The sequence below is a fragment of the Protopterus annectens genome, chromosome 13.part0, assembly GCF_019279795.1.
Source record: "Protopterus annectens isolate FY-2018-M chromosome 13.part0, PAN1.0, whole genome shotgun sequence".
Lineage (NCBI taxonomy): Eukaryota > Metazoa > Chordata > Ceratodontiformes > Protopteridae > Protopterus > Protopterus annectens.
In genome coordinates, this window is record NC_056747.1 from 768,735,885 (window position 1) to 768,754,832 (window position 18,948).

The following is an 18,948-nucleotide window of genomic DNA, read 5'->3' on the forward strand; positions in this document are numbered from 1 at the left end:
CATTTCCAAGATCAACAGCATAGCCTATGACTGAGAGCAGAAAGTCCATCTTTTTGCTCCAGGTCTCTCTGCCTTGATCTATAACTTGAAGCTGCAGCATTTCACCACCACAGGGGCTAGTTGTTGGAGCACGATGTGTGTCCTCCCCTTCTGAATTTCCATTGCATGCAGTAGGACTCTGAAGTGCTGAATACCCATTGGAGATTCTTCCTGCCTCTTCCTTTTCCCCCTGACTTGGATGGACCTTATTCATATCATCCACTAGACGGAGGGCAGATTTTGAGCTTCTGGTCAGAAGTCCATTTTCTTTGCAATCGGCTATCTCTTTACAGTCTGAAGAATGTCTTCGGGAATTGAGAGGAAAAGTCTCACTGTTTAACATTTTTCTATCCATTCCATTCATTACGCGATTACATGGATTCCCATTTGTGAACGACATCAGGCAAGTTCTGGTTTCGCTTGCTGTCAGACCAATACTCTAGGCTTGAAAGTTTCAGCTGCAGCACTGATTCTTGGTCACTGGCTGTCACTCTAAAGCTGCCAAAAGAAAATGCATAACATTAGTCAGGTTGTTCTACTGGAGCCACATGTAGTCTGATGCTGCCTTTCTATTAGCTGACACTGTGCTTGCCCCTCCCTAATTCTTACCTCTTCCTACTGCTCGGAGAACACCTTCTATCAGGGATGGAATTTTTTCTCTTAAAGATTCTATGCTGGCCAGGCATGCTCTATAAGGACCCAGACCATCTCTAGTTTGCTGAGAATATTGCCTAATCTGTTAAAGCCACAACTAGTGAAATTATTCCAGAAGGAACAGAAGCTGTACCTGCCCAATCACTTACGTTTCTTACACAGTCACCCCACCTCAAAGCAATGTCACAGAATTCCATCATCAGAATTCCCTCTGTAGGAGTTTGTTCTGCTCCTACTGTCAAATCCTCCTCATGCTCTGTAGTCTTTTAAAAACTTAAAAATTTGGGGTAATCCTTGTGGTCTGTCAGAGGACTCCAGTGTGAGTCATTTAAACTATAATAGAAATGTTCATGGTGTTGGCAAATCTTGATGCCAAACATGCACAGGTCCCATTATATATGTTGTTGTTTGGGGCCATCCTCGTTAATGAGCAAACTTTTCATATACGTAGATGGTATTCAGTAATATACACTGCTGCTTTATTCAAACTATTGGAAAAATATTTCAGTGATGTGTTTGTTGTTCTTTTCAAACTGTTTCCTTTGTTTTCATTTTTTGTACATTATGAATATCTGTATAGTATCTGTATATAAGCACATATACACACTCATACACTCCTATATTCATTTTTGTATGCATGTATATATTTGTGTGTGTGTGTGTGTGTGTGTGTGTGTGTGTGTGTGTGTGTGTGTGTGTGTGTGTGTGTGTGTGTGTATAGAAAAATAAATACAGGTGTGTGTGTGTGTGTGTGTGTGTGTGTGTGTGTGTGTGTGTGTGTGTGCGTGTGTGTGTGTGTGAGAATGTTTGACTTTTAAAAATGCATGCCACAGTAGTGCAGTTTGTACACTGTGGCCATTTCAAATGCAAAAAAAATAAATTTTAATTTGTAAATGGTGAAGTCTGAATTATTCAAGAAATTTTATATTAAACAGGACCTCAAACTTACAAGCCTAATGTGGTTACAGAAGAAGGCTTTGTCCTAACAATGTGTGGCTGCCGTTTTAGAAAAACACACACACACACACACACACACACACACACACACACACACACACACACACACACACACACACGCTTGAAGAATTGCTACAGAGTTCCATCAGGCACATGACAAATGACAAATACAAAGCTGCATGTTTGGACTTGCAGTAATTTATAGGATGCTACAATACAGGTAATTGACAATATACCTGTATCTATGATGCATATCTATATATATATATATATATATATATATATATATAAAGAGAGAGGGAGAGATAAACAATCATTTTGGCATTATAAAGTATGTAAACAAAACATTCCATAATGCACATTAAATGTTTGCTGTCAGCAAATGTGATTGAAGCAGTTCTGCAATGGCATTTAAAAGAGGGTATGAAGGCCTTTTTAGAACCACCGGGAAAAGCCGAAAGAAGAAGAAGAAGTTTGAACATGATTATCTTTGTAGGCCATAAGCCAGATAGTATTTATTCACAAGGAACTTAAGATGATAAACCAGCAAATGGACACTGTTCATATAATGTTGTGCCAAGAGACAGGTACCTCTGGGGCCACAGTCCAAAAGAAGTACCTACTTAGGGTCATCTTACTTTATATTTTAATTACTGTATGTTTGTTTTCAGTACTGTGTGTTTGTTTTTCAGTACTTTGACCTACCTAAGCACACCTACATGAATATATGCACATGTCATCACACTTACACAAAGGGTCTAGGACATTCAGAAAATGCCACTTTCCCAAATGGACAGAGAAGTCAAACATTCAGACAAATGTTTATTTGGAAAAGGTTTAATTAAAGTCATTTTTCTGTAGGAGATTTGGTCCCTTTATACCTTCATGCAGGAGTCTATGTGAATACTTAATAAGCTCTAAGGATGCTGGTCCTTGTGAATTTATCCAGTTATCCAGGTTTTGAAATCAGATAAACAGCAGTCAGATGTACATCCTGCTTCCATACCTAGATACCTAAACATGCATCCTAAATACTGACAGGCAAATAGCAAACACCTACTAGATAGTACACATATGCATAAAAACATACATGCAAATTCTACCACCATACTTCTCAATCTCCAAACTCTAAAAATCGTAGTTCTGGCTTTTAAAATCATGGGAGGAATGCTTTATTATTTTCACAATAGAAAGCCTTTATATACTAGATCACACATATTTACTGATGAGGAATCTTTGTATAGGCTAGTTTACAAATTTAATAAGGTACATACCCAGAAACGTGTCTGACTTTACAAGGAACATCAACAAGTCATATGTATGTAGATGGGCTGTTCTTCAGACCTGCTCCATCATAACTAGAAGAAGTAGAAGAATCCTTTTCTTCTATGAGACGTGCTCAACACAACATTAGAGAAAGTTAGTTACTTTAGTAAGCCTTGAAGTCTGTTTCTTGAAAGACTTCACTCCTGCTGCTGATTGTTTATGCCAAGCATGTTTCTTGGCTTCAAGTTTTGGTTTTCCAGGAACCCAACTTGGTATTGAATAAGAAATGGATGTCTCTCAGAACTTACTGGTAACTCCGATTTTCTCCATAAAGTATTGTGAGAGCCATCATTTAAATAGGCCATACTACTGGTAAAATCTAAGCAGGAGAGCTATATGTTCCACTCCTTAGATATTTACTACCCATTGTAGTTTTATGCCTGTAGGCATCCATGAACAAAGGAAGACGGAGCAGTTTTTTTCTCCTCTGTTGCTTTTAGAAATGGATTTCCAGATGTGTTTTCTACTAGCAGTCTGATAATCAGCTGTTAACTAATCCTGCCAGGGCTTGATCTAAGAAAGGTGAGGTTGTTCCTACTACCTTCTTTACAAAGGCATTTTCAGTTGATCTTGTACTAAGGTTTCTTTATCATAATTGCATACCTTTAGTAAACCATATAATCTGGCTATCCACTTTGGACATAGACATTCCTTTGGACATTAGTTCTTTAGGAATCATCCTTTTGAATTCCTTTGTACTATCGTTTTGGTTTCTTCCTCCTTTGCCCTTTTGGATTTGGAATACTGTTTGAGATTCTATCCAGTGTTCACTCGATGCAGGAGAAGAAAGGCGTAACAGACATGCTGTTACTCACCATGTCAGCTAATCTTTGAAAAGACTTTCTGCGGTGGGCTCATTTTGCTTACCCTTGTGAGGCTAACCGCACATCACGATTCTGGAACTAAGTACTACAAATTTATCATTTTATATCTTGTTGTATGATTACCCCGTATTTTCTGGGAGGAGAGGGCAACAAGTGGGAATCCTGGAGATGAATGCACCATTTTATGCCAACACAATGATGCCCCAGTATGCACAGGAAGAGGGTGCAACTGAGTTCTAGATCAAGAAGCGAACTAGTAACTAAGATAGTCGCCAGAAGAAGAACCTAACAGCATTTCCATTGTGGAGGATGTTCTTAAAGATCAGTAAATACATCGCGCATTCACATATTTGTTATGTATAGTGGTAGAAAGCATTAAAAGTTTCATTGCTGTAGCACCTTGAATGTTGCAGATGTATAAAACTTCTAAAAGAAAATGTTGCTAAACACAGACTCTGATGACAGGTAATGACCACTTGACTCACCTACTTTACTTATTTCCTACCTGCTGGACATGCTGTTAATTGATAACAGCTTATTTTCTTTTTTTATCACTTATAAAATTGCTGTGTATATGTACCTTTGTATTCACAGGTTCCATCACTTTTTTTTGACCATGCAGTGTTCTTAGGAGAGTCATTCCAAACATCCACTAAACTTTCTTTATAAAACAAAAAATACCCCATAAGTCATCTGACTTTTATAAATGCATTGTGCCTTATGTTTTCAATAAACTCTTTTCTAAAGCAGGAGCCATTTGGACTCTGCAGATTCCATTTGAGGTACCTAAATATTCTATGTCCCTATCTGCCTTATTTTTTCAAAACTGTACACAATGTTTTTCTAGTCACTCTTTATTATTCATCATTTTTTAATATGCACTATTTTTATACTATTTCCTTGTGAAACTGAAGTTCTCCAACCTGCCCAGAGTATTAACATCTTAAAGTGATGTATATGAGGGATCATGATGTTTTCTAGTGGCGGTTCTTATTTATATGTATCCCAGACAGAATCCAAAAGACCTTCCCATCTCCATTACCATATTGCTTGCTTATAACTATTATTTCTGCAACATATGATATTAGTACTGCCAAATTCCTTTCCAGATTTCTTCTTGCCTGTGTTTCACCTCTGTTTTTGTAATTCTTTTTTGGTTTGTTGCTTCTCTGATGCCTTATTTTGCATTTTCCTTCACTGGGTTTAAACAGCAGGGCTTTAGACAGTGTCATCCTTTCTATATCTTTTTGTGAATCAGTCATTTTTTATATCTCCAGAGATGTAGCTAGATTATCTGATATCCTGTTTAGTTGCCTGAAGTGATGCCCTCTCAAAAATGTCATTTTTTTCTACATTATTACTTATATGTGCCAAGAAAAGGCTGCCCTCCAATTGAACCCTGTGGTATCCCACTGGTAATCATTTATTCTATCATCTGTGCAGACTCTGTTTACTGCCATGCATTGCATCCTCTGGACTGGGCTAGCTAGTGTTTTAGGCATGCTAAAGTCATATTACACACACTCAAAAAAAACTTTCTAATTCTTTCACCAGATTTTTGTGTTACCATCAGAGCCATAACTAGGGTGGGACAAGGGGCAGCAGCTGCCTCAGGCACAAACTATTAATAGGTATTATCTTTGATATGAGGTGGTGACTGTCCCCTTGAAGAGCAGTGGTAATCACTTAAGCAGATGTAAGTCAGTGTAAGGAACTGTAGCAACGAGTTATTGTAGATCATTGCTACAGATGAGAAAAGGTTCAGTGTCAGACTGTAACAAATAAATATAACATATACATAATAGCTGTATAGCAGTCAGTACAGCTGTTTGCTATAATAACTGCTGGCAGGCTGAGAGAGGTACAGACTGGAAAGTATTTGCATTCTTACATTAATTATATACAGATATGTAGCCAGGAGCTGCATTCTGCCAGCAGTCTCTGTGAAGGCATTAGGTGGCTGGGGTCTATTATACTAAGGCTGAGGATATTTATTTATTTATTTTTGCTCCTCAACTCTGATCTGAGCAGGAGGTGCTAACAAGAAGTATTGCTTACCCTGTCAAAGAATGCATCCATGAGTCTAGTGTACCCATGGTTTGAAACATTCACATTTTTTTTTAACTTTCAAAAATCTTTAACTTAACAGTGATACTGAGGAGTTTCCCTACAGCTATTTCAGGCTGGTGGTAGGTTTCATCCTCTTGATTTGCTGTTTCTTTTTTTAATGGGAATCACATCTACTTTCTAGTTTTCATGAATCTTCCGAACTACCCTTTTGGTTTTTAAAAAGGCTAAGTAGCACCATTACCAGTTCTCCTCTCAGTTTTACATGTTATATGTGATAAGAACTTTATTTCTTGTGATTTTTACTGGGCTGTGATCTCTGTCTCTAGCCTGCTAAAGTGTTGTTTCCTCCTGTTACTCACTTCCTACATGACATCTTATTGTAAACAAGATACTACATACTATCTCGTGTTAATTGGCAGGAATGATCATACCAATTTAAACTCAGCAGTATTTGTTATTAATGTAGTCAATGCTGTTATTTTATTTTAGCTTCACTCATCTAAGGCATTTTCCAAACCACTTTTGCAGCAACATTTCATATGGAACATGATTTATCCAATGCCTAGTATTCAATTTTTAAACAAATAATTACTTAACATTCATTTTCTTCACAGCAATTCAATATTTCTGTGAGTTTCTTCCATGTAGAAATCTCTGTCTAAGAAAAAGGTCTATAATTGGCTTATTAGGCTTATGGCCTGAGTCAGACAAGGTCAGCTCTGTGCAACAACACCCCATGGGTGGCATCCAGCCAGCAAGCTTCTTCAGTATCATTTCATAAGTGTTCAGATAAACTGGCTGCCACTTCTTTTTTTAACAAAATACCAAGGGATAGACCAGCTTTTTATCTCATGAAATGAATTTACTAAACAGGTTAATCAAACTGTCTGGGCCACTGAAAGCCTTAATGGTAGCAGTTCAGTAAATAACTTCCCCCTTATTACATCAGAGACATTAATTTCTAAATAAAGCCTTTCTGAGTGCATCCCATTGTCTAACCTAATCACTGCCCTTCCCACATCATTCTATTATTATTACATTGGTAGACCGATGTTATACTGAAGTGTGCTACTGCATAGTACCTTAGGATACAAATGTAAGACTGAGAGTTTCATGAATCTGTAACTGCTGCTCAGAACAAAGATTTTCTGCTTTACACATTTTAATAATTCCAGTAAATTTCCATTTCTCAACAATTCATTCAGTAGGCATGTACAACTTTTACTGAGTTACACCCTGTGCTTTCCATTCTTATAGGTTCATACTAGGCTATCTGCCCTAGGGCATTTATAAGCCTAGCCAGAATGTGTTTGGCTTTCGCCACCCATTTTAAATTTATTTTGCTATGCCCTTTTTCGAGGTTAGTATACTGTGCCTCTGTCTAACAGTGACACAGAAGTGATACCCGGGGTAAACCTACGATCTCCCATCTACTCATCAAGATTCCTCTTGAAGAGAGTCAATGAGGGACTCTGCCTAACCTGGACTGGGATTTTATTTCAGAGTGAAGGGAGCCTCTGGGTTATGAATCTGTCCCTCCAGCATGTCCTATTTATTTCAGTGCTGAGGTTCAAGTCTCTCGAGCACATAGCTCGATGGGATTTGGATTTTCTGAGGTGCAGCATGTCCATTAATTCCGGGTTGGACATGGCTTTATACGTCAGGCACAGATCGCCTCTGAACAGGCGGTATGCCACTGAGTAGAGCTGGAGTTTCTTTAACCGGGCAGCATATGGCATCTGTTTGAGCACTTTGATCCTCTTGGTGAGGTACTTTTGGGGTCTTTCCAGTTGCTGCAGGTGTTTGGTAAGGTACATCCCAAAAGGGGCACTGTACTCAATTATGGGCCTGATGAGGGATGAGTAAAGAGGCACGATGACCTCCCCTGATCTAGATGTGAATCCCTTCATGATTAGGTGGGCTATATAAAATGTTTTTCTAACCACTTTGGCCACATGGTTGTCAAATGAGAGATTGCTATCAACTTGGGTCCCCAGGTCCCTAATTACTTCTTCTATACTTAATGGATTACCACCTATGTGGTAATTTGTGGGCACTTTGTTTTTGCCAAAGGGGATGACTATACACTTTTTGGCATTTAACTTGAGGCCATGGCTCTGGCACCAGTTGTCTGTTTCTATGAGGCCCTTTTGGAGGATGCTTGTGTCAGCTGGAGAGTCGATTATGGCACCCAGTTTGCAGTCATCTGCGAACTTGGTCAGCCACAGTCCTTCCATGTTGGCCTGTACCTCTGAGAAATATATACCGAACAAGAGAGTTCCCAGGACTGAGCCTTGTGGGACACCACTTGTAACTGGTTTGGAGTCTGACATGGCTCCAGCAATTCTAACCATGTGGGTTCTGTCCTTCAGCCAGTTTGCAATCCATCTAGTGACATAGAGGTTTATATTTAAGCTGGTGAGCTTATCTATAATGCCCGAGTGGGGTATTGTATCGAAGGCTTTTGCGAGGTCCAGGTAGGCTGTGTGGACCACCTTCCCCTCGTCAATGGCCTTGGTGACTGTTTCAAAGAAATCAACCAGGTTTAAGAGGCAGGATCTGCCCTTAACAAGGCTGAACTGGGTAGGATCCAGTGTCTGTAGGTCCCCAATATCTTTATTTATGAGGTCCATGATGATCCTTTCCATAGCTTTGCAGACCAAGCTAGTCAGGCTTATGGGGCGATAGTTTCCAGAGATTCTTCTCTGAAAGACCTTTTTATCACCAGACCCTAGTCCCATAATCATTATCAATGTCTGGAACAGCCCTCTCCTTGTTACCCTGAGGGTAAGTGGGTCACTAAAAGTTGCATTATCCATACAACTTAAACAACATATATGAAACTGAATGTTAAATGGATGCCTTGTCTTTGACCCCCTACTTGCTTTGGTTGATCTCTTGATATGTTGCAATGTGATATCACTTTACAGTCTCAGTGCTTGCACTCAGCCATCAAATATACGAGAGCTTGGTGGGGGTACTCATCCTCCAGCTGAAGGGTGTTGTTGCACAGACTTGACCTTGCTTGCCATCTCCTCACCCAAATGAGGATAGCTGTCAGGACACTCAGTTATTTGCTCTCAGATTGCTGCAGAATATATATATATATATATATATATATATATATATATATATATATATATATATATATATATATACACACATATATATATATATATATATACTCTATTTCTCTAACCCATTAGACTGCCATCTTGGTAGATGGGATGTACCCTCTTGATTTATCTGAAACACTGGGATCCTTGATAATTATTTTAACATGCCTGTGTTAGTAGCACAAAGGGATAAAGCCTTGACTATGGTCCAGATGACCCAAGTTTCAATAGTGGCTTGGGCACTTGATGGCACAAGTAGGGAAGTCAGACATGCCCACCATGGGGGGGGGTCACACTTCTGGACACCTATGCTGGTTGATGTCTCTCGTGGTGGCTGAGGAGATAACCACATGGTGTTGATATCCTGTGGTTGGGAGAGGCAGTCCTGACAAATTACGACTGCAGCTGACAGGACCCTGGAGTTGAATGAGACTGTTTCCATTGACAGTCACATTAAATTGAGACAGCTGAAACTGTGATTTGCAATAATAATTCCCACTTGAATGAATTAATTAAAAATTTGTATTTTTGAGATGCGAGATTTTGATGTTTCATATTTCTCATTTCATTTTAGTCTAAGAATGTAGGTGACATATCTAATGTTATATTTATAGTTTCAACTGTATGTGTAGCTTTAAAGAATTAATCAAAAGTGTGATGCTGGTGAGGTAAAGATATTTCAATTATGTTTAATTTTAAACAAATTTTTCTGATGAAGTCCTGATGAAATTTATGGACAAAAGCATTTAATTTTTTATAGTGTCATTTAATAAACGTGGCTGGTGGTACGTGTTTGGGATCTGTGTTTCTATGGTATATATGTGGGTCTACTGAATTTAACCAAAAGACCCAAATGTTGACAATGCAGACTTGCCACTACATAGGCAAAGAACAATAACCTTGGTGCATGCAAAATTAAAAGAAAAAACATCTTTTTTTGCAGGGAGGCCAGCCTTTCTGCACCCCTCTCCATGTGAGGGCTGTATCCCCTACACCCCCTGCTACATATACAAACTAACTCCCAAATCACACAATATCACAGAAAGGACGTATTCCCCAACCCTGAGAATTGAGCAATCTCATATACCTGTGCTTAATTGACCAAATTTTGTAAACTAAATAGATGTTGACCAAACATAGTTGTGACAAACTTCAGTTCTCCTATATTCAAGCAACCTTCTCCATAGCCTTTTGTCAGATCAGTTATAAAAACATCAGCATGAACCAACCCCAGTACTAAGAACCTGTGATACTCCAATTTTTCACATGCTTTCACCTGAGAGAATTTCATTTACTATAACCTTTTGAGGTCTACTGTCCATCCAGTTATTCACCAATTCCCATGTTTCAGCACTGTAGGATCCACACCAAGCCTGTCTAATTCATTCTTTAATGTTTTCTTTGGTGCCCTCTCAAATACCTCGCCTAAAATCTAAGAAGTGTAAAAGCATAACTACCTACCAGTAGAATCAAAACTGCCTGATCCAAAATTCAAATCAAAAAAGAGAGAGAGAAAACACCACTTCCAGCTGATTTAAACTGATTTAGTGACATAACGCATTCATTTCAAAAACATTTTAGCAAAGTTGTTGAAGCTCATTTTCAAAACCCATAGTCTTACAGCACTAATTAGTACAGGAAATTAATCACTTAAGCCTAGAAATTTAAAACACTTGACATACCTATGGTGCAGTAATTATGTGGATGTTTTCCTTGTGGAAACTGCATTAACTGTAAGTATTTGAAATGCATTAATGTGATTAGTAGTCAGAATACACATGCTATTTATTACACTGGCCATGTTGTTACATAAAATTCTAGTTTTGTATACATTTGACAGAATGTAAATGTTCTACCTTCATTGTATGCAGAATTGCAGGTTGTCTATAAAGTGAAATAATACAGTACAGAGCAGTTGACTGAACTTCATGCCAATGTAACATTGCATTTGTGAGACATTTCAAGGCAAGTCCATTGTGTTCTTTAAATGATTCAAGCTCAGCTCACAGGCATCAAAAAGGTCACAATACCTACTTTGTCTATTGATGGAGGAGGTCACCAAGTATTAATTAGCACAGAATGAACAGTGGGAATACGTGTACCAGTTAGTACTGCTAAATGACTGATACATTTTGAACATAGTTGTGGCTTCTAGAATTTAATGCATACCTGGTCTGTTTTCTGCCAATTATTATATTACATGAATAGAATGAAACCAGTTGAAGTTATGATTACCCCCGGTCTGGCCCCATGTCCCTTATGGATAGAGAACGTCAATAAGAAAAGACAAAAACACAGCATCACTGGGATCGGATGGTGTCCCAGGCTGTGTCCTACACGAGCTCAAAGATGAACTAACTACTCACCTAAGCACACTGTTCAAACTCAGCCTCTCCACAGGCTATGTGCCCATAGAGTGGCACACAGCAACGGTTATTCCACTCCACAAAGGTGGAACCACAACAGACGCCAAGAACTATCACCCTATAAGCCTAACTAGCTTGATTTGCAAGGCTATGGAGCGCATCATCATGGATCTCATTAACAGAGACATTGGGAACCTCCAAAGACTGGACCCTACCCAGTTCGGCTTTGTTAAGGGCAGATCATACCTCCTAAACCTGGTGGACTTCTTTGAGACAGTTACCAAGGCTATAGATGAGGAGAAAGGTGGTCCACACAGCCTACCTAGACCTCGCAAAGGCCTACGACACCATTCCCCATTCTGGTATTATAGATAAGCTCACCAGCCTGAACATAAACGACTACATCACGAGATGGGTTGCCAACTGGCTCACGGACAGAACCCACATGGTAAGAGTTGCGGGAGCTAGGTCTGACTCTAAACCAGTTACTAGTGGCGTTCCCCAGGGCTCGGTCTTAGGACCCCTCCTGTTCAGCATATACTTCTCAGAGGTACAGGCAAGCACAGAAGGTCTATAGCTGACAAAGTTTGCAGACAACTGCAAACTAGGGGATATAATTGACTCTCCAGCTGACACAGACATCCTCCAAAAGGATCTCACTGAGACAGATACCTGGTGTCAAAACCATGGCCTCAAGCTAAATGCCAAAAAGTGCACAGTCATCCCCTTTGGAAAAAACAAAGTACCAACAAACTACCACATAGGTGGTAGCCCCCCTAAATACAGAAGATGTAATAAGGGATATGGGGACCCAAGTAGACAGTAATCTCTCCTTTGATAATCACATTGCCAAAGTGGTTAGAAAATCCTTCTATGTGGCCCACCTAATCACAAAAGGTTTTGCATCCAGATCAAAAGAGGTCATTGTGCCCCTCTACATATCACTCATTAGACCCATTATAGAGTACAACGCCCCATTTGGGATGTACCTTACAAGATACCTGCAACAGCTGGAAAGACCACAGAAGTACCTCACCAAGAGGATCACTGGCCTCAAACAGATGCCCTATGCAGCTCGAGTGAAGAAACTCCAGCTGTACTCGGTTGCATACCGCCTACTCAGAGGTGAACTATGCCTGACATACAAGGCCATGTCCAACCCAGAATTAATGGACATGCTCCACCTAAAGAAAACCATATCCCCTTGAGCCACACGCTCTAGTGATCTAAACCTCACCACAACAATAAATAGGACATGCTGGAGGGATAGATTCCTATCCCAGAGACTTCCCATGCTCTGGAATAAGATTCCAATCTACATTAGGCAGAGCTCCTCACTAACACTCTTCAAGAGAAACCTTGACGAGTGGATGGGAAATAGAAAGTTTACCCCGGGGATCACTTCAATGGCCCCTGCTGGACAGAGGCACAGGGAACTAATCTAAGGGGGTGGCGAAACCCAACACAATTCTAGCTAGGCTTATAAATGCCTTCGGGCAGATAGCCTAGTACCAACATATGAACCTATGAACCTATTATCCTAACTAACATCTCCATGCAAATGTAGCCAGAAAAAATAGACACTCCTCATGGTTAACACTCGGTCTTACTACAACAAGGAACTCCAAAAACAAAGAAAGAACCCGACTAACACGGTTGATATAAACATACAGACTTTATTTGGTCAGCTCTTTCACGGACCTAGCTGCTTCTTCAGACCATACAGCCATACAACAAAGACAACTAATATATATATATATATATATATATATATATATATATATATATATATATACCACAAATCATTAAGCACTAGCTAATAAGAATATTAAAAACAATTAAACAATAAAAATCTAAATAAACCTGTGAGCTTGCAAGGTGGGTTTCAAAAGGACATTCCCATTAAGACCTGGTGCTGTGTGTGCACGAAGTGCAATGATCCATTTGAACTCCATTAACTCTGGTTCACTACATCACCACCTCGAACACCCTTGACACATAACTGAAGGGCCAAAAAGACAAAGGTATGACTCTCACACTGACCTATATGTTGTGCTAGGGCACTGATCGGGGAAGAGTTCCTTATATCATGTATGTACTCTAAAATTGGCTCCTTAAAGGAGCAATTACTCTTCCCCACATAAAAATTTGAGCACTGGCCACATTTAGCTAGGTAGGGTTGGGATATGCCCCAAGCCTATCTGAACACATATATTTGTCTGAATTATTAAAAATACCGTAGCATAGCAGCCTCTTAAAGGTTGGATTATTCTTAAATAAATAACATGGTTTATCATCAACAATCTCCCTAACCTTACTATCTGTAATGAGTGCAGGCCAGTGTTTATTGATGACATCACAAACTGTCTGTAAATTGCTAGTCCTAATCCAGCAGCAGTCATATACAAAACCACAATCACCCTGCAAGTCACTGATTGAGGCTCAGCAGACTTTTCTGACACTTTGAGCCATGATCAAATGAGTGCAAGTTTTGTTAAAAGTCATAACATGTCAGATGTAGTTTTCGGTGTAGTATGCCTATTACTTTCTCCCAGTCCAGTATTAACCAGGATGTAGTGTCAATGAAGTAGCAAGGGATCTCCCAGAATTAAAACTAATTCCGTAGGGAATTTGACAGTTACTGCAGGACTGCCCAAATACTGTTCCCAGGCATGTAAAAGGCTTTTCTAGAACAAGACGTTTTAGTAGTAGAGTACCACAGCACTGTTCCTGGGAAGCACACCTGCAGTTAACCTTGACCTGCAATCCATAGTCCTATTTAGTTCAGGTATTAAATGCATTTCTTTTTCTATTGCTGCTATCAGTAGCTGAGTATTAGAATTAAAAGGATGCCTGTGCAGGACTGCTTTGCAAACCACTAAATCTAGTGGAATATAATATTCTAAACCTCACTGACTCAATAAAGCTTGGCATTTTAAAGATTTATTTGTACTACTGAACAGGCCCTACATAATGCTCCACATTTACACTTTGCTTTTACTACTCCTATTTTTGTAGACAAGCAACAAAATGGCACTAAAAGTCATCATGATAACTGAAAATTAGATTTGAAAATCACAACTGTAACTCAGCCCTTCATTTATCATTCCTGATTTGCAATACTTGGTTCTCCAATACCACTCATGGCTGCAATGTCATTTGTACACCCACCGTGGCTTTCACCAGGTGCTCTAAATTCATCCCACATCTTAAAGACTATCTTTGAAAATACCCATATATGTACATATTTGTGTGTGTGTGTGTGTGTGTGTGTGTGTGTGTGTGTGTGTGTGTGTGTGTGTGTGTGTGTGTGTGTAGGTTGAGCTGTGCCCAACACACTTTTAAAACAGCATAAATTATACGTCTTTGAAACAGTCTGTCTTCATATCTTTTGTCCGTTATTGCAGAGTTCATTTGCACAAAAACTGGATCTTTGTTCTTGATGTCATTTCCATATCCTGTTTCCCTTTGTGAACTAAAAAATTCTATTTTTATGAGATTAGAGATATCTCTCCAGCTGCCGGTTTTGATAGCAGAGGAAAAACAAGATGATGCAAGGAAGTGTGAGACCTAAAGATTCTGTCTACATGCAAATTATATCAGTAATAACACATAAAGGGCAATAAACAGAAGCATAAAACTGAAATTAATCTGAATATTATATTTTCATTTTCTCAAGCAGATAAAATTTGTTTTGGTCAGCTTCTGAGCTCTATAGCCTGATTATTGGTTCAGAAAAAAACAGAGGGTATTTATCTTGTTATTTACTTGATCTAAAAATATATTTGCTTAGCATACTGGTGTTATAGTGAGTTACTTTCCTGTTTAAGACGCTAAAAATGAATAGGATCAGAGATGGCTGTTCTGCAAAAAGATGGGAGAGCTGCTAGGAAGCGGGAAATTTGGCATTCTGTTTGACCACTTAAGTACCACTGACTGAATGCTGAGCATATTAATACTGGTAGTATCCGGCCGTGGCAGGTCTTATCATCTGCAGGCTTTTGCATGGCATCTAGAGTGGTTCACTAGTACACCAGGTAGGTATACCAGGTAGGCCCATAAAGGTAAGAAATACCCTGGGCATCGCAGGGTGGATGCACTGGCTATAAATACCACAGAATGCAGCACTATACCACTCCTTGCCTGGTATCTGCATCAAACTGCCAACAAATTGCCATGATAACCAGCCCCAAATGCATAGTGGAAGTCTGTCTGGTGTAGTTAGAGGCCTAAGCAGAAATATATAAATAGAAGACTCAGAATCAAGTTAAAAAATTTAACTCCTGAAGGAAGAAGGGACTGAAATGGCCCGAAGAAACAGCCCATTTGATTACTAGCTTGTTAATCTGTTTTGTCGCATCTAGTTTCGTTCATCGAAAGTACACTTCTTCAAAACTGAAAATGCCAAACTTACTTAAGCAAAAGTGCAGTTTAACAAAACCACACTTTTGCGAATTACAAAGAACCAAATACCTGTTGGCCGAGCCAGGATTTTGTACAGTGGGGATAAGGAAATCTACCCTTTTCTCTACTGTAGTGCAATCTCGGAGTTAGTATATATAATTAGTGGAGGTGTGGGGGGTGCAGGGGGGCTTGGCCCCCTGAAAAACGTGTGTCGTTACTGCTTGTTGTGGTTATTTTTTACTTTTGGTTGTTTACTTACAAGATCCTGGATCGGCCAACAGGTATTCAGTTATTTGTCATGTCCAAAAGTGCAGTTTCGTTAAACTGCACTTTCGCTTAAGCAGTCTGACTTTTTAAGTTTCAGAGGTGTACTTTCGATGAACGAAAGTAGACCCATTTTGTCAGAGTATTTTGTAATGAGGACCACTGTAATACTGTAATATGGGTTTGTTCTGTACATAGACTTGAATTAACCCATATTTTAATAGCAGATGCATTCAGTGAATGCATCATATTACTTTCTACATTTTGCAAAGCTTAGCAATGAAAATAACCTATCCAAATTAGTTGGATCAAAAAAAAGTACGGACTCCAAACAGATTCTTCATGACCTCATTTTATAAATTAATTGCACCAACCATGTTTTTTTATGTTTACTTGACATTAGGATTGAATTGTTTTGCTGATTTCTGCCAACAAATATCACTGATTTATTTTTGCATTAAGTGACATTAAAACTCTTATACAGTAAATAGCTCCTAGCTCCCCCATTGCATTCTCAAAAAGTAGTAAAAGGACATAAATATCCTTCTTAAAAGTGTTGCGATCCATACATTTCATCTGCACAAGAAACAGAACAGACACAACTTCACCTAAATATTTATTTTAAAGGACAGGACAATTCTGAATTACATTTCCTTACTAATAAAACAATAGGCATGTAGGCCCGTAGGATACAGCCACAGTTTATTAAAAATATTTGAATAAATTGTGGCTGCGTCTTACAGGGCAGCATGTTTATTGTTTTATTAGTTTTGTTCTCATGTTGGTAGCAGACCATTGGTTACATTCCCTTACTAATACAGGAACAGAGAGTCTGATAAAAATAACTCCTCAAAAAGTTCAGTCTACAAAAAAATGTCCCCATTTCCACCCGCCCCTGCTTTCCCTAGATTTATTCCTACCATTACTTCACCCCCTAAAGCTTGTTATCCAGTTACAAATACTCCTACCACCTTACATCCAATTAACACTACAACCCCACCATTACTACACTAGCTCCACTTCAAAGCTTCACAATCTGCTCCCTACTTCCCATTACACTACCCCTGCCTTCTAGAACTCAAATGACACCAAGTCAATAAAAATGTTCTCCCTTCTCTCTAACCTGCTTCTAACATTATATATCAGTCTCCTAATCCACCTCACCTCCCTAAACTATTCCCCAACCCCAGCAACATTTACATACTCTACTCCTGCTCTACATCATAACAACCCCACAGATAGCTTTAGTAAAATATCACCCAGCCTAACTCAATATCACATTATGCATCTCTCAAAACTCAAAATCCTTCCCGACAACATCATTAGTAAATCTAACTTCTACATAATAGTCAGCAATAATAAACTTACCCAATACTTTAAACATTACCTCTCCAAGCAATACATTCCATCCTTGTGTGGGGACATCCACCCCACCCCATGGTCTCCAACTACAGCTTCCTCTGCTAAAAGCCTAAACCCTAAAAATGTTCTTCTAGAAACCCTAAACACACATAGTATCTGTAACAAAACCACAGAATTTCATGCTTGGTTAAGTCAATATACCCCTGATATTCTAGTAATCACCAAAACTTGGCTAAAACCCATATCCATGATACTGAAATAACACCCTTACGCTATAATATACTTCGAAAAGACAGAACCAACAAAAAAGATGGTGGGGTAACCTTAAACTATCCTAATACCATCACAATCTCACTTTTCCCCTAAAGAAACACCAAGTTTCGACAATGCTGAAATTCTAATTGGAACCCTACAAATTAACAAAACAAAACAAGTATGCATTGTTTAACTATATATATATACCTCCCCGGGCAAAAGATCCAAACTATGGAAGATATCCTCTTCTGGATATCAGAAAACATCAGTAATGAAACTATAATTATGGGAGATATCAATATCAACTGGCAAGATCTGATGACTGACTCCCCTGCTAATAGCATAAATCTCTATGGTTATACCCAGCTCATTACCAATGCTCCATGTATGCATAACAGCAATACCCTAGGTGCAACTCTTGACTGGATACTAGTTTCTAATCCTGACAAATACTCTAATCCCTACACTTGACCCAATACTCTTAGTGATTACCTACCCATATTCATATATAGGGTCTATATTAGAAGACCGAAGACACATTCTGTCAAATGCATCTTAGTCAAACTTAAAATGCTGAAAATGCAAAATATCGAAGCAGCTGTTAAGCAAATTCTTTCCCTGGGAAAGAATTTGCTTGGCTGTTTCGGTACTTTGCTGTTTTTGGCACCAGAGTGTGGTCTCAGAGTTGGTATATTTAAGTAGTGGGGTGTGGGGGCAAAGCCCCCACTTAATGTAATGTTTGAAATTGTTTTTTATTTATTTTTTTTTTTTTGTTGGAACAGCGATCGCTGTTCTGACACTTTGACATTTCGCTTACATAGGGTTGATTAATCACTGTTCGCTTTTTCATGCGTTTGGTGATCTAATATAGACCCCATATATAGATCCACACCACAAATTACAAAAACCCACACATACAAAACCACCAGAAATATCAGGAACTATGACCAACAAAGGTTTAATGAAATCCTAAAACACACTAACTAGAATCCACTTAAAATACTACCACTAGAAGATACCCTTGAATACTTCAACAATGTATTTCTAAATACTGTCCACAGCCTAGTACCCCTCCACACCAAAAGAATAAAAACTAACCATGCTCCCTGATTAACAAAAAATACCAAACAACATTTACAAGGTAGAGATAAAGCCTGGAAAGAATGGCACAACAACAAATCTGATGCCAACCTAATCAAATATAAACAGTTATGAAACAAAGCAAAAAGGTTAGTGAACTTAGACAAAAAAAAACAAACACTTTCCAACCTACTGGCAAACCACAAAAACAACCCAAAAGGATTTTGGAAA

The 18,948-nt window shown here is 38.9% G+C and overlaps 1 protein-coding gene across 1 annotated transcript in view; it reads right to left on the reverse strand.

Annotated features, from left to right (window-relative positions):
* The window catches only part of SLC6A4 (solute carrier family 6 member 4), a 726,628-nt gene that overhangs the window by 658,027 nt on the left and 49,653 nt on the right, over positions 1 to 18,948 (reverse strand). Inside the window, exon 2 of the mRNA XM_044054475.1 lies at positions 1 to 537. This exon is cut by the window's left edge and continues 39 nt beyond it. Within this exon, the coding sequence (XP_043910410.1) occupies positions 1 to 439 (439 nt within the window). The 5' untranslated portion in view covers positions 440 to 537. The remainder of the gene's footprint in view (positions 538 to 18,948) is intronic.